Source organism: Micromys minutus, assembly GCF_963924665.1.
Source record: "Micromys minutus genome assembly, chromosome: 4".
NCBI lineage: Eukaryota > Metazoa > Chordata > Mammalia > Rodentia > Muridae > Micromys > Micromys minutus.
This window is the reverse complement of record NC_137973.1, coordinates 59,740,729-59,766,172: the sequence shown is the minus strand read 5'-3', so window position 1 is coordinate 59,766,172 and position 25,444 is coordinate 59,740,729. Positions and strand designations below refer to the sequence as shown.

At 41.6% G+C, this 25,444-nt stretch overlaps 1 protein-coding gene across 9 annotated transcripts in view; it reads left to right on the top strand.

Annotated features, from left to right (window-relative positions):
* The window catches only part of ANK2 (ankyrin 2), a 539,079-nt gene that overhangs the window by 442,357 nt on the left and 71,278 nt on the right, over positions 1-25,444 (top strand). For 8 of the 9 annotated variants that reach the window (XM_080915859.1, XM_080915857.1, XM_080915858.1 and 5 more), the window contains 8 exons: positions 5,868-6,065; positions 9,431-9,529; positions 10,021-10,119; positions 11,607-11,804; positions 16,443-16,541; positions 17,693-17,791; positions 21,764-21,862; positions 22,843-22,941. In XM_080915859.1, the coding sequence (XP_080771985.1) occupies positions 5,868-6,065; positions 9,431-9,529; positions 10,021-10,119; positions 11,607-11,804; positions 16,443-16,541; positions 17,693-17,791; positions 21,764-21,862; positions 22,843-22,941 (990 nt within the window). The remainder of the gene's footprint in view (positions 1-5,867; positions 6,066-9,430; positions 9,530-10,020; positions 10,120-11,606; positions 11,805-16,442; positions 16,542-17,692; positions 17,792-21,763; positions 21,863-22,842; positions 22,942-25,444) is intronic. The other variant, XM_080915860.1, reaches the window with a different exon arrangement.

The following is a 25,444-nucleotide window of genomic DNA, read 5'->3' as shown; positions in this document are numbered from 1 at the left end:
CTCCACGCGAGTGTTTGTAGATTTGAGTATTCTGCATATTTATTATGCTAGAGTAGTAGGCATGAGAGGGCACCTGATCATACTGTCTATTCCCAGTCAGTTCTAACTCCCTCATGGGTTGGCTTTCTTTTTCTTTAAAAATAAGAAATTCTCTTTGTATTGCATTCTCTCTTCCCTGAGTGCTGCCAAACTCCTTTGCCCCACTCCATCTCCGATTTCCTTTTGCAGGCTGTTCTGATAACATTTGCAGGCACAGTCCTAGGGTTCTCATAGACTTAGACAGGACCTCTCCTCCTCCATTTTGATATGCCCATGAGAACTCGGTATGTCCTGAGACATACCATTGTGACTTCATGAGGAAAGTAGCTCTTTTGGAGTGAAAATATCTTAATTGTTAAGATTGTAAGAGATCTAATACAGGTTGCTCCACTTCTGCATCTTTATCCTCGAAGATGAGATTTGGACCCCAAAGCCTTCTGCAGGTGTTCTTATCATTCTCTGACTCTGCAGAGTTACTGAACACTTTGTGATGGTGATCTCCACAGTCAAGGAGGAGCCTGTAGTAGACAGGTAGCCTTGGTATGACTTTTATTTTAGATCTCACCTGCCTTTCTATCTTTCTCAGAAGCCATGCAATTTATATCTTTAAAAATAACAATTGCAGGTGGGGCTTAGGGTATTTGTTGCCCTTTTGGAGGACCGGAGTTCAATTCCCAGCACCCACATATTGACTCATATCCACCTGGAACTCCATTTCTCCTTCTGACTTCCATGGATATGTACACATACAAACTACACATATACACATGCAGACAGTGCATTTCTACATGTAAAATAAACAAATCTTTTAAAAGTAGCATAATGCATATATCACGTTTTTCCTTGTTTAGAGATTTTGCTATTCAACTGTATTTTTTCTATGACGTGACTTTTTCTTGTTTCCACTTAAGTGTGTCTATATTTCACTCTCTAAGAAACAGTTGTATTGAGGTCTGTGAGAATGCAGCCAAGTGACAGCTTTCTTTTCCAAGCATGCTCAAAACCCTGGGTTCAAATTCAAACACTTAAAGAAACAGTTCCGTGATCAACCAATTCATGTTGAATGTCATAAACTTGTCTAATTATACTAGATCTTATAATTATACTAGATAGATCAGGAAATGTTCCTGGTAAACATTTTTAATATGCATTTAGTAATAAACTTTTTTCCATTTATTTTCAAGTAATTTCTATTAATATTCTTAATTAACACCCTTAGAGATACCCACAGGCAATCTGATTCAGGCTGTCCTCCAGCTGAGACTCGCTCAGATAACTCTGGGCTCTGTCGAGTTGACAGCTAAAGCTAACTAGTTAAGGGTGACCACCATCTTTGGACATTGTCTGGTACTCCTTCCTTACATGACTTTTTGGAGCCTCTTTTCTTTGGGAAGCTGTGGTGTCCATTCATTGTTTATGTACGTAGTATGGAGACTTACTCTTCATTAAGAAACATCTACTTCTTTCTGTTTTTCAATGTAAGTTTCAAGTGTGATCATGTCTTTCTTTTTAGCCTTACTATTTCTATTCCCAGATGCACATGAAGTCCTTAGGCTAGCTTCCCTCTATTATGGACAAGGCCCATACCTTGCAGAGCAGTGCTCTCCAAATGCCATTTTGTGTATCAGCCACGTTAGTGTCCTCTTTACTGCAGGCTGGGACATTTTTCTGCTTTTCTAGCAAGTACCGAGGCTGGTCGATGACCTCCATCCCAGGGTAGACAATTTGGACCAGGATTCCTTTTTTATGCCATGTTTCCAGGTCAATTTGGGCCACAAAATTTTGGCTTTTGTTTAACTGAATCCTTTAATGTTTTTCTAAAACTTTGTGTTTTTATTAACATTAGTTTGATGCTACATGATTCACAAAACTTTTTCACACAAGTTATTTTGTGGGTGGTGCAGCCTTGTGTGGATGGGTGGCTTAGGGTCCAAAAGTTCAAGATTTCAACCAATGAACTCTGATCACAGACTCGAGTAAAAAGGATTTCTCCCATTGCCCTGAGCTGCTGCTGCTGCTTCTTCTTCTTCTTCTTCTTCTTCTTCTTCTTCTTCTTCTTCTTCTTCTTCTTCTTCTTCTTCTTCTTCTTCTTCTTCTTCTTCTTCTTCTTCTTCTTCTTCTTCCTTCTTCTTCTTCTTCTTCTTCTTCTTCTTCTTCTTCTTCTTCTTCTTCTTCTTCTTCTTCTTCTTCTTCTTCTTCTTCTTCTTCTTCTTCTCCTTCTCCTTCTCCTTCTCCTTCTCCTTCTCCTTCTCCTCCTCCTCCTCCTCCTCCTCCTCCTTCTTCTTCTCCTTCTCCTCCTTCCTCTTCTTCACCTTCACCTTCTCCTTCTCCTTCTCCTTCTCCTCCTCCTCCTCCTCCTCCTCCTCCTCCTCCTCCTCCTCCTCCTCCTCCTCCTCCTCCTCCTCCTCCTCCATGAAGGATGTCAGCAAACTGTCATTATGTTAGGTTCATATTTTTAAGTCCTGTGTTCGGGCTTTCCTTAAAAATGCATGGCTTCTAGTTTCTAGTTGTATTCTCTTCCAGAGCCTGGGTTCAACCCTGGGCCCTGCTCATGATACAGCATAGCTGGGGACTGCAATGCAAAGAATGACATCTCATATAAAGCGACAAGGACTATGAAGACAGCTTCAGAGGACAATGAGCAGGCATCGGGCAGGACAACAACAAGTATCGCCTTTCTACTTCCTAGATGCATACATACTTATGGACATTTCTTTTCTTGACCTAATACCACTATTCTGGTACTTATCCCCTCACAAAGAGGGAAGAACTTAAAATTCTGCTCATTTATTAACACTGGGCTCATGCTCAAGAATGCCGTCAGTCTTTAGTTTACCTCATACATTTTTGAAGTAATATGTCATTGTCATATAACCAGGGACTTAGTCATGTTTACTTTACCTCCCATACATAAAAGAAGAAGAAATGCATATAACCAAAATAATATTTTTACTTTTAAAAGTGCAAAGTGGTGCTGAAGTTGGAGCTCACTGCTAGAGCACCTATGTAGAGCACCCATGTAGACTAGCAAGTTAGTCCATAGCACCTACCACCCCAAAAGAACAAAAGTACTGTTAGCACACTTCAGTCAGTCCAAGGCATAAGGCGTATTTTTCCAGACAGATGGGAAAGCAGAGCTACAGATTCACTCTGCGTTTGTCGCTTGGTGAACCAATGAGTTGGCTTTGGTCCTTCCTCTCAGGAAGTCCCAATTTGTCTGTTGTCCTCAGTGGATTTAAGTCAGGAGCTCACCAAGGTCTTCCCTCTTTTGTTTAGAGGCTTCTTCTCTTGGCACAGTCATAGGCCTGGCCTTTGCTTTCAGGTTTGAGCAATGGCAGGATCCCTGGGTTTAAGCCAACTTGAAGCTTAACTGCTAAAATTTTAATCAGCTGCCAACAGACATGTTTTTGGGGAACATTAGTAGCAGGAGTCACATCAAATTTTTAAACCTTGGTCCAGCTGCTGTTCTTTCTGTCTTTTTTTTCCCCCCGTAAAAAGTTTGGGCTCAGCAAGTTTTCTTAATATTGGTTGCCTAGGAACAAAAGAAACAGTTGGCTTCTGTAGTGAAGCAGAAAGCACCTGCTTCCTGTCTAGGCTGTGACTCAGTCCCTTGCATTCTTTGAGAAGGTCCTGTATTGGAAAGGGTCAGGGGACCAGGACTCCTCCATCACTTTGCCCATTCTTTTGAGTCTTCTGCAAGTTCCCATGTTTTGTTTTGTTTTGCTTGCCTTGGTTTCAGTTAAGTTCCGCTTGAGGCAACAGATACAAGTTCTGCAGTTCCACAAAGAAATAATTGCTCGAACTGAAAAGAGCGTATATCTCTCTTTTAAGGTTGAAGGATTTTTCTTCACAAAATTTGTTATTTCTTTTTTCATTTTCAGATGAAAACATACCAAAATATTTTAAATGTAAGACAAGACATTTACTAACTTTTATACAAACAAACAAACACCTTACTGCTCTGGGGTCTGAGAACCAGGGAACTATAGTTAATAAACAGTTTCCAATAACTACTACCAGTTACAGATTGTCAGTGGACTAGAAATCCAAAAATCACCATCTCTGCAATCTCCTCCCTACTCTCTAAAATCCATAATTGACACACACACACATAAAATAAAATTGATATTCTAAAACAGTTCTAATCTCTAGTTGAGTATATTGATTTCTGCACCCTCCCCACTGGTCTCTGCTTGTAGACGTAGAAGAGGAGAACCCAATAGCAGGTGCCCTCTGAAGCTCTTCTTTCTGAGTTCACACCGATTGCTTTGCTTAGCATTTACTCTTGCTCTGATCTTTCCTGTCAAGCATCATCTTTCCCTGATGCTCTCCGTGGCCATCTTACTGCATTTATCCTAAGTGTCTGACCTGGGGCAGTCTTTGAGACCCCACTGCACTTAGTCACTTGATCTGGAAAAAAAGATCATTCAGTAATACATTTTATGCTTTCTTTTGGTGTCTACCATAGGACCAATTATATATGCATCATACGTGAAAGAAACTTTTGAGTTGCAGATTTTTATAAAATTCTGATTCTATTGGTAAAATAATTGTGTTCCTATTACTTATTAATTTGCCTCTACTTTGAAATTCATAGGATGAAGTTTCACCTCTTTCTAAAGGTTTTCTGAAAGAAAATAACGTTCAAATATTATATTTATTTGGACAGGTTATCTTTTTTCTTCATCCATCCTTATCCCTGGCAGTGTTGTCAGCTTTATCTTCCTCTTCTTTGGTGATTTAAGCTGGAGAATATTATAAAGACATACTTTTTTGCATTTCTAGGGGTACACTCAGTTTTATTTTTATAAGAGACAGTAGGTTTTTTCTAGTTCTTTTAACTCTGAGAACGTATTAGAGTCAGGTGATCTCATGAGGCTTGCTGAGTATATCCTTCCTGCCTATTCTCCTCGGCTCCAGCCTCTCTGAATTTAGAGCGAGAACACTTGGCAGAGAGTTTACTCCAATTTTTTTTTTTGGCTAGAGTTCCATTTCTTCTTTGAAGTCCAAGATGTGCATTGCAAGCCTATCTGCAATGTTTCCTGGAAGAGCTTCTTTTAAAATCATCTTACAATGTAGTCTTTATCCACAGTTCTAGAACAAAATGGCCACCATTTGTGTCCTTGGCTCAGGAGAGAAAAAGAAATAGCATTTTTTCCCCAGCTTCCTTGGGTCTTTTCTCTTGATTCAGTTCCCAGAATAAATCCTGCCTCTTGCTGAAAGCTCTTGGAGAAGAATCTAGGTCTTAGAATTTCTGGACTTGATTTTTCTTCTCCTTCAAACCCGTGAGTTTGCCTGTAAGCAAGCACAGAGAGGGTTGGAGACAGACTTAAGAGATAGTTTGGGGTAATCATCAAACAGTTATTAAGTGTATGAATGTACACACATACTTTAAATAAAAACTGACCGAGGGGCTTAGTGGTTAAGCGCACCTTCTGCTTTTGTAGAAGACTGGAGTTTGATTTCCACACATTTATAATGGCTCACAGACTGCCTATAACTCTAGTTTCAGGGTATCTGATGCCTCCTCTAAATTCCGTGGAAACTATATATTCATGGTGGATTTCCATACATGTAGCCAAACACATAACATCTTTTTAAAATTTTAAGAGAGATATTTTTGTAGTCAAACAGATCACTTCTATAACATATTCGAATGAGGCCACGGCAGGGAAGTAACAATTTGTTTTTGAGTAGAGATGTCTAGAGACTCTTCCTAGAGGAAGATCTCTTCCTAGAGGAAAGCACCATGAAGTGTTTGAGAAGCATGCATTGCTAATAAGGTTGGGTTTGCTGGGACCTAATCGATCACTTGCCTTGAGTTATAGGAGGAACAGACACCTTTACATATTGCCTCCAGACTGGGTAAGACAGAAATTGTCCAGCTGCTTCTACAACATATGGCTCATCCAGATGCGGCCACTACAAACGGGTACACACCACTTCACATCTCTGCTCGGGAAGGACAGGTAGACGTGGCCTCTGTCCTGTTGGAAGCCGGAGCAGCACACTCCTTAGCGACCAAGGTAAGGGGGATGACTTAGAAGAGCCAGAGTTTCATTCAGCTGCAGAAGAGTTTCAGGAAGGGAAAATCTCTGTCAGGCCTCTGACTTGTTTATGTCTCTGAGTATTGTAGATTACAATCTGAACAATGAGAGGGGTTTGCAAATTTTTATGTAGCATCTTTAAGGAAAATTCCTGCATTCCTATGTTTTATTAAATGTGCTAGTTCTGCCTAGTATAGGTATCCAGAAATATAATTATAATTTCATTACTACAAAGCAAACTTTACCTTCCCCCCTTTTACTATAATATATATTCTCTAGAGAAACAAAGGGGAGTGGATTCCTAAATACACTGAATTGTCATGACCAGTGAGGTAGAGAACCCTGCATTAGAACAATGGTGGTGTTGGCTGGGTGACAGAGCCGAGTGACAGCTCTCTAGTCACCATCCTGCCCTTCCCAGTGTTAACCCCGTCACCTCTCAGTTGGAATCTCATTTCCTTTGTCCAACTATGTTGGGTCCTTTTTGTTGTTAAGATAAAATATCATGACCAAAAAAAGCTTATGCAAGAGAGAGATAATTGTGGCTTATGAGGCCAGAAAGTAGATGCTCATGATGTCTGGGATGCATGACAAGTGGCCAGAAAAGGAACCTGGCTGATGACATTTCATCAGCACACCAGGAGGCAGAAAAAGAATGGGAAGAAAGGCAAAGCTATACCTACTAAAGGTCCCACAACTCCTCAAAGAGTGCCAACAAATGGAGGTCAAGTGTTCAGATTCCTGAGTCAATGGAGGAGGACCTTTATTCAAACCATTCCCCCCAATATTTACCAGGCTAACTTTCTCTGCAGTTATTTACAGTGTCTAAACAGAGCAAGCTTGCAGATCAGTTCATGAGTCATACTAACACCAAACAAAGACTATGATATCCCAAGCCTGTGGTACAGGACAGCTTTTCCTTCTGTGGGATATATTCCCCTAGGGAGTGCTACAAGGAGGTGAGTTATGATAAAGCATGAACATGCCAAAATAGCTGGAGCGAATTAGCTTGAGCTAGTGCAGGAGAACATAAAAACAAGGCAAATAGAATCCTAGAATACATGAGCCTGTCACAGGGCAAAGTACTTTCCACACATACAGTAGCAGTTCAGATGCATTAGAATGCCATCTTAGCTGGCTTTCAATAAATTGGAGTAAATACCATGCCCGAGGCCAATGAAGTTATCAAGTATGGCCTGAAGCATTGCTGGGGCCTCTGAACCTTCAGAAGGAGAGCAATCTACTAGCTACCGTCAGCACAAGACTAACCGGAAAAAATAATCAGAAAAATGCTCTGACATGGAGCTGGGACAGCTCAGTCGTTAAGAGCGCTTGCTGCACGCACAAAGTTATTGTCAGCCCTCTGTAACTCCAATGCCAGGGAATCTGACACTCTCTACTGGCTTCTGAAGCAACATGTGGTACACAGCCATACAGTCGGGCACTGTGTACATTCTTAGACATGAAATAAAAAATAAATGTTATTTTCAAATGTTCTGACATATGAAATAGATTTTCAAATTATTTCATCGGAAAAGTTGAGTGCATTTTGAAAGTTCTTCGAAAACAAAAACAAAAACAAAAACCTCAGAACTTAGATACAAAGCAACCGATGTACAATGGTTACTGCAACCCAAGAGACTTGGCAGCCATCTTAATTGATGAAGAATAGAATTAATAGGTATAAAAGTAAAAAAATAGAAGATAGTGTCCTATCTTTCAAAGATGTTTAGGACTGAAAAAGCATGCAATTCCATAGTGCAGTAAAATAGAGATGGTTGTTACACAAAGTAGTTCAAGACTAAGGTAAGCTGAATCCTGAGCAACTCACCATTGTTGAAGCCTCTTAAGTGTTTATTCACCCCAGAGTGAGACAAAGCCTTGATGAGATTCCCTTGAAAAGAAGTGGCCTGTGACTCAGAAGATGCGCTCTAGCCAGGCTCCTGTCATTCTGCAAAAGCTAAGCAGTTTGGTTTGATAAAGGTTTCCAAAAGAACAAAGGGTTCAGCAGGACTTCAACTGGACCATCAGGATAGGGTTTCTTTTCTTCCTCCCTATAATGCTCTACCACAGAAACCTACTTTTCCCAAGCTAGCACAACCCAACGCTTGTGTGCATGGCGTGCCGGGAGCAGAGCCTCGGCAGCAGTGAACTTGTGTGGAAGGCTCCTAAAGGAGCCATCGGTTAGCATCCCTACATTTGCCTCACACAGGGAAGCAAGCCAGAGGATTCACTCCCACCCAAGAACTTATTAAGACCAAATGCTTATTTCTTATTTTTTAAAAAAATAGAAGTTAAAATGTTGTTTTAAATAAAAGTAATTGATCCAGTGACACTGTGAAGGGGCAGTATTGGTTCTCGGGAGATAGTCATTGCTTTTGATGAAGACTGAAGTAGCACCCAATACAGAAGTATTTGCTGGGTTTGTTTTTTGGGCCCTGGCGAGTGTTAGATCTCTCCGACTCCTACTATTGTTCCAGAAAAGCACTTGACTGAGGCATCTGTCCAGGAGGGTGAGTGACGTCATAGGGCAGGCGCTGTGCCGCGGGTTCAGGACTAGGACTCACTATAGCATGCTGCTCCTTTAAGTACAGGTGCGGTGAGGCTCACAGGATGTTGAAGATATGCATATGACACGTGCAGATCAAGCATCTTTTAAAAAGTGCATTGTTAAAGCTTCAGTTTGTGGTTAACTATTTAGTGTTAATCAGCCAATGGCATAACATAACAAACCAAATCAATCAAACACACAAGCAAAACCCCAATGTTTTTAATAGAGTACCTTTTTATTTTATTCTGTAGATCATCTATCTGGCCAGTTTTTCAGAAAATATGTCAGCTGAATCAAATCATTGTTTTCCTTTTTCAATCAAAGCTTCATAAAATATTCTAAAACTTAAATAAATTCGGAATAAGAGGTATAAAAAAGACGGTAAGAAATCGAAGACAGATGTTCATTTGGTCACTTTTCGTTTTAGACCGGGCAAGACCATAGACACGCCTCTGGTGTCCTGCTTTTTACTCACAAATCGAAGCGGTTTACCGACACCAGTGGAGATTACGAACCTCAAACCTATTAACGTCAAGATCCAGTCTCTAGGATTTCAGGCTCATTTGTTGTTATCATTGTTATCAATTAACTTCATCAAGCCTAAAAAAGCTCCTATCAGGCCTGGGTAAAGTTTATTCCTAATCCTTCGACTTAGCCAGGACTGCAAAATTTCACGCCGTTATTTTTCACAAATCGGGACTCAACAGAGTTTGCTTAATGGGTTAACAAAAATGTTGTAAAGAATCGAGGGCAAAAGAAACCCTAATTTTTACATTTCTCTGTCGTACTGTAGAAAGGCTTCACTCCCCTGCACGTAGCAGCCAAGTATGGAAGCCTGGATGTAGCAAAACTTCTCTTGCAACGCCGCGCAGCCGCAGACTCAGCAGGGAAGGTAAGCGGTTTCCATGGTATGTTTTTGTCATCAGATTCTGTTGACTCATTTTTTGGTTTTTTTTTTTTTTTTTTTTTTTAACCATTCATCAAAAATCAAGATTAATGCACCAGGCAAAATTATACCAACTACACAACTTGGGAATATATGCCCCTGCCCCTAATTTTTGTTGTAAACTGCAATTTAGAAGCATTTTTTTTTGCCTTTGTGCCTTATCCTGAAGGGCCCACAGCTTCTCTATTTTAAGAATCCTTGTGGTGAACATAGAAATTTGGACTTTTGTTTGTTGTGACCAGAAAGCTGCCCTTTGCTAACTTTCAGCGCAAACATTATTAATTTTAGTTATGTTTCTAATAAGAACATTATCATTCTACTGACCATATTAATTAATTAACCCGTAATTAATCGATAGCACCGTCCATACATCCTGGTAGCTTCAGAGCAGCTAACGCTAATGTATTAATGCTGAGATTCAAATACCACCTTTACAGAATGGCCTTACCCCGCTCCATGTTGCTGCTCATTATGACAACCAGAAGGTGGCGCTGTTGCTGCTGGAGAAGGGTGCTTCCCCTCACGCCACGGCCAAGGTGAGGACCAGAACCTAGGATTTCTGGTGCCATGTATCCATAATCGGAGTATACATGGGCCTTGCTTTTAAGTAACTGCCGTGAAACAGTGAGAATAAATTTCGCTTACCGGTAACTTAGAAAAACTGTTTCTACCTATTGCTCTGTCTAAAACCTTTTATTTATGTATTTATTTTTGCAAGTTTTACAGCCAGCGGTTTTCAATAGGAGTGCCTATCAGCTTGTAGAGATTAATCTCATTACTAGCCGTCAGCGTTTTAGATACTGAAACACATAACCTGACAAAGGCATTGTAGGTTTTTCCTTCTTGCCTATAAAACATAACCTTTCATATCCTCATTTCTTCTAACATCAAGTTTTTTACTCTGGTCTTATACGACGTCTCTTGTTTCTTGGTCTTTTAAATGTTTATCTCTGTCAGCTTCGTTGTGGAGAGTTTTAAGCGGGTCTGTAGTTGACTTATACCTTCATGTTGTATATCTGTCATCTAGGTGTAAGCACAACTCCTACCAAGCCTGGTTACCTAGCAACAGATTATCTACTATCCTCTCAGTTTATGCTGTTTTCACATATATTTTTAATGTTGAAAATATATGCAACTGTCACATCGTTCAGTCACTCGTCTGAAAAAAAAATCTATTTTAAAAATCACATGTTAAAACTTTTTATCATGATTAGAAAATAGTCATATTACATTAGATTCCTAACAATGCAAATCGTACCCACAGTGCGTTCCTTCATCTGTCACAGAGTCTGGCCTTTTCTAGTCTTAAATAGCATTTGCTCCGCGAGTGGAAAGAACACTCCAGTTAGAACCATTTGGAGAAAAGTATCGGAGCAATACTATAGAAGTTACTCAATTTGATTCTGTTAGTTAAAATAGTATCTGACATGTAGAATTCACTGGTGGGAAAACTTGTGCCTCAGGAGTATTATGGGTAGACCATAGTCAGCACAGAACAGCCCATCTTTCAGAGAGAAGACTAGAAATGACCACAGGGTCAGAACACATGAGGGAATGGGATACTTGGATAAGAGAAGCATCTAGAGAAGTTTCTAGACAGAGAAGCAACTCACCACCAGGCACTGAAGGACTGTCATGTAGAAGAGGTGTCGGCCATACGTCCTTTGCTGTTTGGGAGAGAATCCAATTATGAAGAGACTTTCAGATTTGGTGCTTTTATGTCTGTTATCTGTTCAGAGTGTAACAGGAGATCCTTTGTCGTTGGTTGCAAAGATTTGGGTGTGCTTAGATAGAAATGTGTTATAGCCTAGCATCTGAATTAGCAGTCAGCTTACGCTTACCATTTCTGGCTGCAGTATGCCTCATTACTTCCATTAGAGGTAAATACTGGAGCGTTAGATGTTCTCTCTGTGTGCTATGTGTGCCGTGTGTGCGTGCCTGTGTTTGTGTGTGATGTGATGTGTGTTTATGTGTGTAGTGTGTGTATGTGTGTGTGTCACATCTATTTTTGTTTCTGTTGTAGAATGGCTACACTCCTTTACACATTGCCGCTAAGAAGAACCAGATGCACATAGCTTCCACACTACTGCACTATGGGGCTGAGACTAACACTGTGACGAAGCAAGGGGTCACTCCGCTGCATCTGGCCTCACAAGAGGGGCACACAGACATGGTCACCTTACTTCTGGAAAAAGGAGCCAATATCCACATGTCAACCAAGGTATTTTCTTCCAGACTCTGGCTTCAATCAAGTCTATGACAGAAATTCCAATAGATTTTCAGCTACCTTCCACCTATCTTATGGGGTGGTGCTGGTTAAAAATATTTTTCAGAGAAAGAGCCACAGTAATATGTTTCCTTCCAGTGAACAGCCTTTTTAGATGGCTGTATTAATTGTAATAGTCAAGGATATAAGGATAAATTCATCCAACATGAAGACCTATGCCTACTACAGATTTAAAACCAGGAGCCAGCTGCCAAGAAACTGGAAATTCCAGTCTGTGCTTATTAACTGACCATTCGAATTTCTTGGTGCTTTCTGGGCTGTGCCATTGGGTAAGATAAAAAGTGAGCTTCTTAGGATGCCCACAAATACTATGCTTTCCGAGTGTGGTTGATGAATTAACCGGCACTTTCGGAATACCAAGTATAGATTGGCTTACCACATTTACAGGGGTTATATAACATGCAGTCTTTAGAAAAGCTATGATACAAGTAGATTGTCCCCAATGTACCTAGAGCTCTGGTCCCTGTCTTCATCACTCAGAAGTGACTCGATGTATCCTTTATCTTTGTCTCCAAAGGCCTTTTTACCAAGTCTTCCTAGATCCTTGAAGTGTAGTATTGTTTTAGTCTGTTGCTATGACAAAACACTTGAGGCTGGGGACGTTTTAGAGAGTAAGAGTTTGAATGGGTTTATGGATCTGGAGGCTGAGATGTCCAACAGGATGACATCAGGGCAGATTCAGAGTCTGATGAGACTTCTTATTATGTAATGATACAGAGGAGACCTTCACAAATGGAGGACAGGAGCTTCACCCTCATGGTCGCTCAGTCCATCCAGAGACCCCCCCAACTTCAAGTAGCATCAATATATGAATTTGGAGAGCTAGTCTTGCCTTGAAATTTCGGCAGACACATTTAAATCACATCAGGGAGCTTGTAATAGTCTTCTCATACTTTCATTTTAAAGAAAATAAACATAAAACCAAACAATGCAAGCCAGCTTCATCCAGACAGCAAAGAAACCTGAACCACATTCAAATCCTGCTATTGGGGTGATCATTTGTCCAGATGGGGAAATCCTGACACTAAGATACAAAATATTTCCATTTAATATCTGTTTATTAAGGAGGAGGACACACAACTGTTTATTGTCTGCTAAAAACGTATTGATTTGAAAAAAACCAGAAGAAACTTACTTGAACATTAAGAATCACTTTGAGTGGATTAAAATCTGTTTTATGTATAATATTTTATTAATTCTTTGAGATTATCATAAGATATACTTTGGCCATATTTGTTCCTTACTTCTCACCCATCTAATCCCCCTTCTTCACACCCCTCTTACTTCTGTCTTTAAAATGACCAAAGGAAACCAACCAACCAAACATGGATTCCAGTTTGTGCTTCCCTCACACTCATTGGTGTGGCACTGATTCGCCAGTGGTCAGACCCAAAGAAGGAAACGGACTCACTTATCCACAGAGCCTATCAACTGTCCCCGTCTCCGCAGTTAGGGGACCACGAGTCCCCTCGTTATTCCGTGCTAGCTTATTGACTCTCTACATCTTGTGTGAGACTTGTGCTGGCCACCACACTGCTTCGAGTTGAGGAGAGCAGCCACCTGTATCCTCCAAAAGACACTGTTAGCTCTGGTCCTGTCCAACCTCTGGCTCTTACAGTCTTTTCGTCCCTTCATCCATGATGGTCCCTCAGTCTGGGAGATGAGGTGATATCCATGTCCTGTTTGTGGCTGAGCAATCCACAGACTGCATTATTTTTTGCACTTTCATCGGGCATGTTTCTCTGTGAACTACTGTTTACTGCACGAAGATATGTCTCTGATGGGGGGGGGGTGGTGGTAACCGAAAGCTGCTCTAATAATATAGACAGACATTTGATATTGTGTCAACTTAGCAGAAGAATAGTAGTAGATTCACTCCTGGGGCCTGTAATCTAACCCCACCAAACCATGGGTTTTAATTTGAGCCAGATTTTCGGTACCAAGCATGCATGTTTTATCCTGTGGTATGAGCCTTAAATCCATTCATAAAGCAGGTGGTTATCCTAATAACACCTGTGCCACTCTTATACCGGAGGGCATATCTAGGCAGGGCAGTCATTACTGATGATTGACAGGTGAGATATTTGACGACCCACCCCCACCCCCAGCAGTCTGCATAGCACCTTTCAGTACTATGAAAACTAGTTATCAAGAAGGAGACTTCGTGGCTGGGAGAAACGTGTTTTTTCTCTGTCCTGTGACCAACGTGGGTAGTGTCTTCACCTGCAACCCTTATATCTAGGCTCAGCTCTACTGTGCTGCTCAGGTAAAGTACGGGGCTGTTCTCCTGAGGGCGGCAGCTGGTGAGGAGCAGGACCAGCATTTCTGTTCTCATTATCCCAGGTCCAGATCTACTGCCTGTTGCAGAAGGTTATGGCTGAGAGAGGACAAAGGTATCTCTCTTCCTCATCCACACCACCATATGGGAGACAAATGGTAGGGCCAGATCTCCCATGCTAGTATCATGGAGCTGCTCATCTGCAACGCCAGCAACATACAGCAGCTGGCTAGGGGCTGGGTCAACTGTCTTGTTCTCATGTCCCCAGGGGCAGCTCTGCCCAGTGGAGGGATGGGACTAGTGCGCATAGTCCTCAGATAGTGGTAACAGACTCTAGCTGCTACTGAGCCATAGACTAAGATAGTCGAACTGGCCCACCCTTGTCCCAGATGGAATCATGGACTACACACATCAGACGGTTCTTCATTATCCTTGAGTCTCCTGTTCTGCTTACTGTGCCCACTTCCTTTTGTTTCTCTTTCTATTCCATTTCTCCACCACTTCCTTCCCTGTCTTAGGGATGCTCTGTGTCTCTGTATGTCTGGGGTGGATCTCGGGAGTGCTATGCCCTATTTGTGCATTATGACAGTGGGCAAGGGTCATCTTGGCCATGCCCACCCCTTTAGGTCTGCACAGCACCAGATTGGTGACTATCTCAGGTTAGCTCCCGTTCCAGGTCCCATACCACTGATCTGGTGGTTGTCTTGGGCTTGCTCCTCACCTGACTTGCCCGAGTGACCCTTTGTGATGGTTGTCTGTCTCGTGATCCCTCCCACCTCAGGCCTGTGGTCCCAGGTAGGGTTCTTCTAGTCTTCGAATTGCTCCCTGTTCTGGGAAGCCTTCTGGGCCTGCCTGTCACCAGACAGGTGGTCATCTCAGGATAGCTTTCTGTCCTTGTTCCAGGGTGCCAGACTGTTGTTCCTCTCAGGCTGTTTTTCAGGGAGTGTAAAGTTACTAATCATTCAGATGTTTGAAGATCAGGATATTGAGCATAGACATCGCCTCTCTTCTCTCTGCCACCTACTGAAGTACATATGACACAGCAGCCATACCTGCAAAGCCTCTAGAAGCAAGTGACCTCATGTTTTCAATGATTACAGTTTCTGCTAATTTTTAGGAATAGCACCATGGGTCTGAAGGCCATGGTTAACTCTCTCAGTCTCAATGCTAGTGAGAAGAATGACCTTCCAGCAGTGGTCAATGGGATGGGCTAATTAACCAAGATGCCAACTAACCTTGAGCAAGGTACCGACCTCAGTTTACAGGTCCAACATTGTTAGCGATATTTGATGGTGCAGCCTTATATTCCCAGATACTAAGAGGATGAAGACTCATAAATACAAAACCTGTCTGAGCTGTTAAGTCCATGACTAGCCTGGGTCCCTTAGTGAGACCATGTTTTATACTTAAAGGTAAAAAAGGAGCTGAGGTTGTGACTCAATAGTAAAGCATTTGTGGGGAGTGTCTGAGATCTTACAATCAATCACCAGTACCCACTGGAAATACTAAAATAGGGACAGTACAAAGGATATCGGAGTAATAGCTGACAGAACACAGCTTGGGTATACTCTAGGCTAGGCTACGGACTACAGAGGCAGGAACTTGGCTCATAGCTATGTAGGTAGTGAGACTGTCAGGGCGTGGCATCAGCTACATGAACTGCTTCTCCCCTCTCTAGTTTTTGACGTTTTTCATTAATTCTTGACTGTACTTTATCCATGTATGCAAATCAACATGTTGATTAATGAATACTCAAAGAATTAACTTGTTTACATAAAACTTGACAACTTTTGGGTCGTTATATAAATGATAGGGTTACTTTTTAAAAAATTACCATTTTGAAGACAACCCTCCTTCCCTCTAGAGAAAACTGAAAAAATATTTTGAGCTTACTTCCAGTAACTCAATATATTTTTAACATTGCTATGACACTTTATTGATGGAAGTATTGATTATTTCCTAGGTTATGACATTTCAGCAATATTTTTGGTCCATTATTTAAGTAAACAAGATTTTTGTAGAGGTATAGATAGGCTTGAAATGAATATTGTTTGGAATTAAATAAATTATTTTAAAGACTCAAATCATAAATACCAGGAATAAAAAATGTAATTTGCTGCAGAGAATCGGTCTTGGCTGGAAAACTCATATTTACTCCAACTATTTGTCTAAAATGTGAGATGAGATGTCTGGAGAGAGACCATAGGCTTTCCAGCTCCTTTCAAGACACAATGGTGTAGGTGACTGAGTGTTTCCCACTCTGATGTGTTCCTTTGCTTCCATTCTTGCTACAGAGTGGACTCACATCTTTACACCTTGCAGCCCAAGAAGATAAAGTAAACGTTGCTGACATTCTCACCAAGCACGGTGCTGATCAGGATGCCTACACAAAGGTACAGTAGATCTGCTGGCAGCATTGCTGCCCGTTCTGGTTTGACTGATTCTTGGTTGTTCTCATCCAGGTCAGCTCAGGTCCAAGGTCCCTCTTCTTAGAAGTTCATTCTAAAGTGTAAGCCTTCCCATGATTCCCTGGATCTGCTATGGGATCTAAGATGGGAGTGGCCTCAGGACCCACCTTAAGATTCCAGTTCTGCCTACCCTCTCACTTTGGCATTAACTGGTACATACGCCTCACTGGCTTGGCCTGTCCTTGCTCTGCTTCCAGGCCCTTGAGGTAGATTGGTCCTCTCTGTCCTATTGGTTACTTACCCATTCTCTTTGCAATTGTTTTACTGTCATTTATTTGTATATATAAAACATATGTACAAATTTATATTATATATTTATATGTGCATATTTATACTTACATATACAATATATTATATATTTGTATATAAGATATGCCGCATATATTTGTATATGTAATATAATGAATTGTAGCTATTTTCACTCCTCTAGTCCCCTCCCTCTCCCACCAGAACCCTTCTTCTCAACCTGCCTCTTCCTCCTTTCCTGCCTTCTTTATGCTTGAACCACTGAGTTTAATTAGACTTGTATGAACATCAGTGGGAAGTTTCTCCATGGAGCAGGAGCATTTTATCTATAGCTACACTACTGAAGACAGTCATGCTGTTCCCCAAACAAATGTTACTTGCTGATAGTCCCTCCGGAAGGGATGGGGCCTCATGAGTCCCCTTGCTCATTCAGGAAGAAATACTGATGGCTCCAATCTCACCGAGTCTTATGCAGATAACACCATCAAGCGAACTGTGTCATGTCCATGACATTTTTTTGTTGTATGTCTTCCCATCTTAACCCCTTACATTCTTCCCACCACCTTTTGCCATCTCTGCGGATTTGTTCTACAGGAGTCGTCTTCCTCCAATGCACATAGCCTCCCATTTTGCACTCTTCAGTTCTTCTAGCTAAGTTAACTCGCCAGGTGTCTTTTTTCTTGCCGATGTAAAGTTTTGTGTGGTTAGGGGCTGCTCACCCTATATTTGCACTCAAAGGATACCACAGTGCAACAACAGAGATGATACCTTTGGTTATTAACCACTAGACAGACATATAATACTTACACTTTGGGATTTGTCATTCACAGCTTGGCTACACACCTTTGATTGTGGCCTGTCACTATGGAAATGTGAAAATGGTCAACTTTCTTCTGAAACAGGGAGCAAATGTCAATGCGAAAACCAAGGTAAGATATACACTCAGCTTCCTTCTTGATAATCAAACTTATTCTACCCTGGGTGCTAATAGGACTGTCTAACCATAGCTAAGTTGCTGTTGATTTTAAATTTAATTTTGTTTTTTTAGTTCTTCCAAAGTAATTTTGAAGAAGCAGTGTAGGTTTGGGTTTATTATTATTATTATTATTATTATTATTATTATTATTATTATTATTTATTGTTTAAGGCTTTTCATCCTGATAACCTTTGATGGAGATCAGCTTCAGAATTGTTCCTGTTAAAACAATGGCTCAAGTTAAAACAGCTTTGACTTACTGTAGGGAACATTTGATCCTCATACAATCAATATATGAAAAGAGCATCTCAATGTCCCACCAGACTTCCACTGCTGTGTGTCAGACCCTTGACCCTGCCTCCTAGCTTGGCTTCTCTTCCTGTGGAAATACAGACCCACACAGCCCACACTGCATACATCCGAGTTTAAACAAGCTACTTCTTTGGGAACACCAGGTAGAAGTCTTAGTGACAAAAGTGTGAAAGGCCCTGGCTGAGAGTCCCGAGGGATAAGTCAGAGATGACATGTCACTCACGGTAAAAGGGCCGACTGAACAAAGAGAGTGGGTAAGATTATCAGCTTGTCTTTCAGTGCACACAGGGTGTCTCAAGTTAGAGAAAAGTGTGATGTCACTGCAGCTCTTGGTGGGTGGTGTGACTTTGCACAGAGCAATGCCTGCTTGGCATGTTTGAGTTAACATTAGGAAGGCTGCCCGCAGCTCAGGGCCATCAGCACGAGCTCATGCTGGAGTTCCTGACCACCGTTTCAAGATGGTATTAATTAGAATCCTCGAGGCTGTGTGAACCAGTGTTTCTTTGTCCTCTTAGAGTCAGAAAAAAACATATTCATAATCTAAAATAAGCTTATTTTATATACTACAAACAGTTCAAACCTCTGATCTCGCCCTACAATGGCCATTATGGTCAGAAACTTCTGACCTACAGGATACTATGTGACATTTCCATTTGATGCTTTCTTAAAAGCATACATATAGCTCCTCAGGCTTGAGTTCATAACACCATTTTTGCTGTGCCAGGTTATGCACACAAGTAACAACAGGCTAAAATATACAAATATACCATGCAGTGAGACATTGGTGCTACCACCAAAGGACTATGTAGTTTCAGTGAGCAGTTTGCCCACTGAGATGGTTTAAATATTTAGATGTCAAACACTGTATTGTATTGTCTGGGCCTCTGTGTAATTAGATCTGTGCCAAACAGACATTTGATGAAGAGGGAAAAGATTCATTTTAACATCTTAGGCAGATTTTTAGGTGAAGTATATAACTTTTACGGTGACCTTTGGGGCCATATTTCTTAGTGCAGTAGATTGTTGAATGCCTTACTAGACAGTCTGTTACGTTTTCCAGAATTTTTCCTCATGGAGCAATACCTTTGCAGAAGGAATTATATTTTCTTCCTGATGTTTTATGTGTAGCCATAGTTACCAAAGAACTTCTTAAAATTGCTTTTCAAATGCAAACATATGTACTGCCTTTAGTCCTCAGCTGCCTGTACAACTTGGCGTACAGGCTGAGAAATGTAGACCTTTAAAACTGAAATCATTATTTGCTTAGAATTCTAATGAAATGCTGTCCTTTTAGATTGAAACAAACTGGATTTACAGGGAATTAACCTGTGAAAGGGGATTAAACTGTAGAACAGAATAGTGAGTTTCTTTATGGGACATACTGCAAAGGCAGAAAGCCTGGGAATGAGGAAACAGCACAGTTCGCTAACATTTTCACATTAGTCTTATGAGCTGCCCACATCTTCATGGAATATTTACCTGGTCCTTCTTGAAGGATGGAACTTTAGCCACTTCTGTATTATAATTGAGAGAATGGAAGGGTAAGATATTTGAAGCTTTGCTCATCCTTAGTAGAAGAACTAGGTCTGATGCCTGTGTGCTGATGAGTTGGGGAGGCATATAAATGTCAAACCAATATTCATGTAAAATTATAGCCCTGCTCGAGCTTCTGGTAAGTGCTCTGTCACTCACCACAGCCTCAGGTTAAGGTTAGATTAAATCACACCAAGGCATCATTTTCCAGATCACAGTGGGCACCGAGGACTCCATATAACATGGCCTACTGTGGGGCAAGACTGTTATTTTGCCGTGACTAATTATATTTAGCATGATTTATGTAGCTGTAGGTAATCTGTCTTTAAAGTACACACACACATATGCTTAGCATATAGAATGTTCGGTATATGCTAAAGTATTTAGCATGTTGTGCACGGTTATTAAGTGCTTGGTAAGTGAACTGACTTGGGTAATAACGAAGAAGCATGCTAGATTTATTTTATAGAACATTATACATAAAACAGAAAGGAAGAATTCTTAGGAAAATGAATATCGCATACTTTATCCTCCAATGACCTTGGTTTGCCTGGCCTCAGAGCAGGGTCTCTGTAGTGAGTGTTGGGTACTCCGAGGCTCTGTAAAAGAACTGCCTTCTCAGGGATGTGGGACTACCTTATTGTAGGGATCTATAGCCAGAATCAGACTCCTAATGTGACAGAGTTTGCAACTCCTGACTAGAAAGTCACTCACACGTGATTGTATTCCGACATTGTATAGACGGGTCTTACAACACTCATGAATATAATCAGATATTTCTTATCAAAATGACCAAATATACATGTTGGCCATGAATTGGCTCTGACACTGGATGAAATGTGCACACATATGTGCGTGTTCTTTTAAACATAATAAATGCAAACGGACTCTTTAGAAGTTCCAGCTTAACACAAAGAACTCTGATACAAACCCTTCCCCCTCCCCCACCCCCGGAACTGCCGAGCGGACACTGGATTCCATAGGATCTGAACCTTCGGTGATTGCTATTTTCAGTTTCACCATCTCTGAAATGGGGAGAGAAAAAAAATCTATTTCTGAATCATTTGTTCACTATTCACTGAGTCAACTGCTATTTGCAGAGTAACTTTTACACATCAATCCCTGCACGTCCCTTCAGAGTGATGATGAAGATAAGGTTTAGTATCCGGCACAGATCGGATGCCCAGGAAGTGGTTCCCATCTCATCATCAAAGATTCTAGTGAAAACTCCGAGTTAATATGAATACGTAACTAATTTGTGTCACCCTGTCAGCTATTAGGCGTCCCTACAAGACTGGTTCATATTAACCCCAACAGCAGTTCCTTCTAAGTCAGGGTCTCTCTTCTCCATGAAAAGTTTAGCCACATGGCCAAAACACAAATCTATTTTTGTTTGTTTTTTGTTTTGGAGACAGGGTTTCTCTTTAACCAGGCTGACCAGGATCTCACAGTCAATCCACCTGCCTCTGCCTCCTGAATGCTGGGATTAAAGGTGTGTGCCACCACACCCGGCTTAATATTCTAGCTTTTAAAGACACATTTTACTGGGGCAGGGCATTGAGGATTTCAGTGAAGTTTTCTATTCTAAAGTTTGCACATGCAGTCTTTTCTGACCGAAGCCCTCTCCTGAGCTGGGCATGAGATTTGATTCCCTTTCACTGCTGTGGATCTCCGGCAGCTTCAAGGGTATGGATTTTTGATTTGTTTGGTTAACGGCAACCTGTGTGAGCCTCAGCAGCCTTCAGCTAGACAGCACCTCAAGCCTTCATCTTTCCTGAGGAATTCTATCACGGCTGTATTGTTCTTCCTTGTTTTTAACCTTCTCTCAGCATAAGCATTTAAATGCCAATCAGTTAAGATATAATAAAAGTTATCATTTGGAGTCTGTTTGCCTTGTGCTTCATAGTTCGACATAAGGTGTGAGGGAGTGTTTGCTGCTGAGAGACGGGTTGCTGGGAAAATTGTTCTCTAAATAAGCAATGAGGTCCTTGATGGGCTTGCTGTAAATAGAGCGAGCTGAAACTGAAGGCTAACCTGATTTCCTTCTCCCTCTGCAAATGGGCACCATGGTGATCAACAGAATGGCTATACACCTTTGCACCAAGCTGCCCAGCAGGGCCACACACACATCATTAATGTACTGCTCCAGCACGGGGCCAAGCCTAATGCCACCACTGCGGTAAGGAGCTCTCCGGGCCCTTCCTTCTGCTTTTCTCCTCCCTTCCCCTCCCCTCTTCTCTCCTCCCCTCCCCTCCCCTCTTCTCCCCTCCCCTCCGATCCCCTCCCCTCCCCCTCCCTCTCCTTTGCCCCGGTGTCTTATGGGCAAGAGATTGAATGTGATACATCCTCCTTAAACAAATTTCTAAACTGTGGAAAGCCCCAGATTTGGGGGAGAAAAATCCTTTCTAGAAGTCTGTGATTTCTGGGGGAGTGCTTGCTGGGAAGGAAGTCAGTTGGCTCCCTTGGGAGTGGGGCCCTCCATTTGGGCTGCTGGAAGGGCTTTGCTTACAGCTTGCTCTCAGATGTGAGCGCCTTTCCACCCCTCCCTCCTTGTCTTCTTAAGGGAGCCCAGTTTCCGAGCTGCTGGCTTGGAACTGCCTCTTTGGGACGCGGAGCCATTGAAATGTAAACTAAGCGGTGTAATTAAACAAACGGGGTCCCCAGTGGCCCGGGCCGGCTGCAGCCAGAATTGCTAGCTTGCATAGTTTTTGCAGCACTGGAGCTCCTGCAGCGCAGAGGCTAAATCTGTCCCTGGGTCCCTATGGTAACATCTTACCTGCAGCAGATGGCCTGACTCTTGGTGAGTGATTGTACCAGGTTCTCCCTCGTAGTTTTGGCAGATGCCACCCTCGGTTTGAAGGGTGGCTTTGGAAAGCCAGTGTAGCATTTGGAGCTGCTCCACAACCTCGGGGTTAAAGCATCAAGTGCTTCTTATTAAAAAGAGCAGGCAGATGCAAGCTTGTTGTGTTACCATGGTGACCTGGGCTATAGTCTAAAGAAGTTACAAAGAAGGATTTAGATGTAATGGTAAAAACTAGTGATTTCTCTGAGCTGCGCCTTGTTTTGGAAGGAAGCGCTGGCTCATGCAGCGCCACGGGTGAGCTCATTGGCTCCCAGGGCAGTCCTAGTCTTTCTCACTTACCCTCTTTCTCTCTTCAGAATGGTAACACGGCCCTGGCGATCGCTAAGCGTCTGGGCTACATCTCCGTGGTTGATACCCTGAAGGTTGTGACTGAAGAGGTCACCACCACTACCACTGTGAGTACCCAGACAACTGATCTGCTCCTGTCCCCTTGGTTTTCCCGCCACATGCTTTTCACTCAGTGTTTGCAGCTTCCGAGTCGCATTTCCTTTGTTGAATGCATCGTGGAATAGACGCAGGAATAGACAGCTACGGATCTATCACTAGTGGATACGAGGGTTCTGTCTTTTACTCACTGACATTTAAAGTATATGAATGTAGCTTTTTAACTATATAGAAAGGTACTCTTTCCCTGTGGCTTTCTCCCCCACCCAGTCTCTGTCTCGTTCCTCTAGTTGTGTGTGACACCTACTGTTGGCAGAGAGGTACCACACTCTGCGGCCAACTTGAACTTGAAAAGACCCCCTGACTGGTCAAACTGCTTCCGCACACAAGGCATCCTTACATCTCTTTTTTCCTTCTTATGCTTGACGATTCCTTTAGAATGCAAAAGAGAAAATTGCAGATGTCTCTAGTGTATGCCTAAAATCCTTTATTTCACGGCTTTAAGATGCCTATTGATTCTTGAGGGGGCAGCATTCAGGATCCTCATCTTTTGCAAGAGCCAACCTGACAAGGAGGCATACTGATCTTTGCAGAGGCTCCAGGAAGAATTTTTTTTTTTTAAACTTAAACTTAAGCATGGATTCTTTGGACAACGGCTTTTAAATTTATCCTTGTAGAGAAACAACGGAACGTGAGATGTTCTATGGGAGCAATATGACCACAAATCAACAGCAAAGTGCTCAGAATAAGGTTCTAGTAAATGGTCCCAGCTAGGACTGCTGCATGCAGTGTTTGGGAACACTTGATTCTTTTAATCGATGGGAGGGAAAAGAAAGGAATTTTGTTCCATAGGCTAACGAAAAGTCCCTGTTGACAGCCATTGAAATAGACGGGACACAGTTGATGTGACACGCAGTTTTAAATAGAGTGGAGTATGAATAATTAATGAGGGCACAAAATCCACTGGATTTCCAGGGGGCAGACGGCTGACTGCTCAGTTTTCAAGCAATCCCACCACCTTTAGCCAGATCTAGAGCATAGATTTGGTAAGCTATATACAAGAAAAGTCTTGTTAATGTTTATCACCTGATTTGGGGTCATTATATATGGTCAGGGATTTTTTAAGGGATTGTTAAATTAAAATTATATCCTATTTAAACATTAAAAATTAATTGAGAAAGAAAAGCTCGTTTCTGCAAAGTGCTACGGCATGATTTTCCATTCCGTGTTGCTTAAATGAAGGTAAATGTGTCCATCTCCTCAAACCTTCATTTTCCTGTAGTAAGAATATTTAAGGTCTTTCTGTATGGCTGATTATTAACTGCTTTAAGAATATATTTTGTGAAGACCTACCTGGCTATGTCACTTCAGAATAACATGTACATCACAGAGAAACAAAGGCTTTAGTGGCAAGATTGTCTGAGCATATGTACTGTCAGAAGTCTTGGTGGTGTTTTTGTTTGTTTGTTTGTTTGTTCGTTTGTTTTTGTCTACTTTTAATACGTTTTGAACACCGGGAATCGTGGATCTGTGTTTTTACGGAATTACCACTAGATGGCAGCCTTGTGGCTCTTTCCCTCTCTTTGGCCCTCTTCCCCTCTCATTCATGTTGCTAAGTAACATTTCTTCTTCACTGGAGAAAAGATGTGCGAGGCCTCTGTGCCACATGCTGAAAAGCTCCGTGGCTCTAACACAGCAGGAGTGGCGGGGTGAAGAGGCAGGACAAAGAGGGGGAAAATTCTTCTTCTTCTTTTTTTAATCAACATGTGAAACTTTACATCTTATTTTCAGGATTTGAGAATGAATGACCTTAAACATAAAGGCATGTATTTCAGAACAGAAGCAACTAGCACTTAATTTAAACATCCTGATGGCAAGGCTGAAAAAGTGGCTCAGTGGCTAGTGCACTTGCCTTACAAGTGTGAGATGTAAATGTGGAACCCTCAGAACTCATAGAATGCTAATGCACATCTGTAAATCCGCTGCTCCTCCGATATGACTGCAGGCGAAGGCAGGAGAATTTCTGGAAGCTGGAGGGCCAGCTAACATAGTGTTCACAGCAGGAAGCTATGAGGTCCTATCTCAAACAAAGTGGAAAGTTAACACTGACAACCCTACACTATCCTCTAGGTACCTTGGTGTGTGTTCTGCGGTTACACAGATGAAATGCACCCCCAACACACATATGCTGATTTATTTTTTTAATGCCACTTGCCATCTCTAAGCAAGCTATCTGATGGCTTGTCAGAAATCAAATATACAAGACTGGCAGGGGAGGTCCTACCTCCAATGGTTAGCTCAAATACATGACGACTTCTGCTTTTAGAACATGGTAAGAGTTCTTGCTTTTTAATTACTTACATTTCATTACATTTTATTTATTGCTATATTGTTATGTATGTTCATTTTAATGCTGAACATTATTTGAGAAAAACCCACTACCCTTAGAATTCATATTTCTAGGCCAAAAAAAAAAAAAAAAAAAAGAGCCAATAAATCATAAATAACATACAG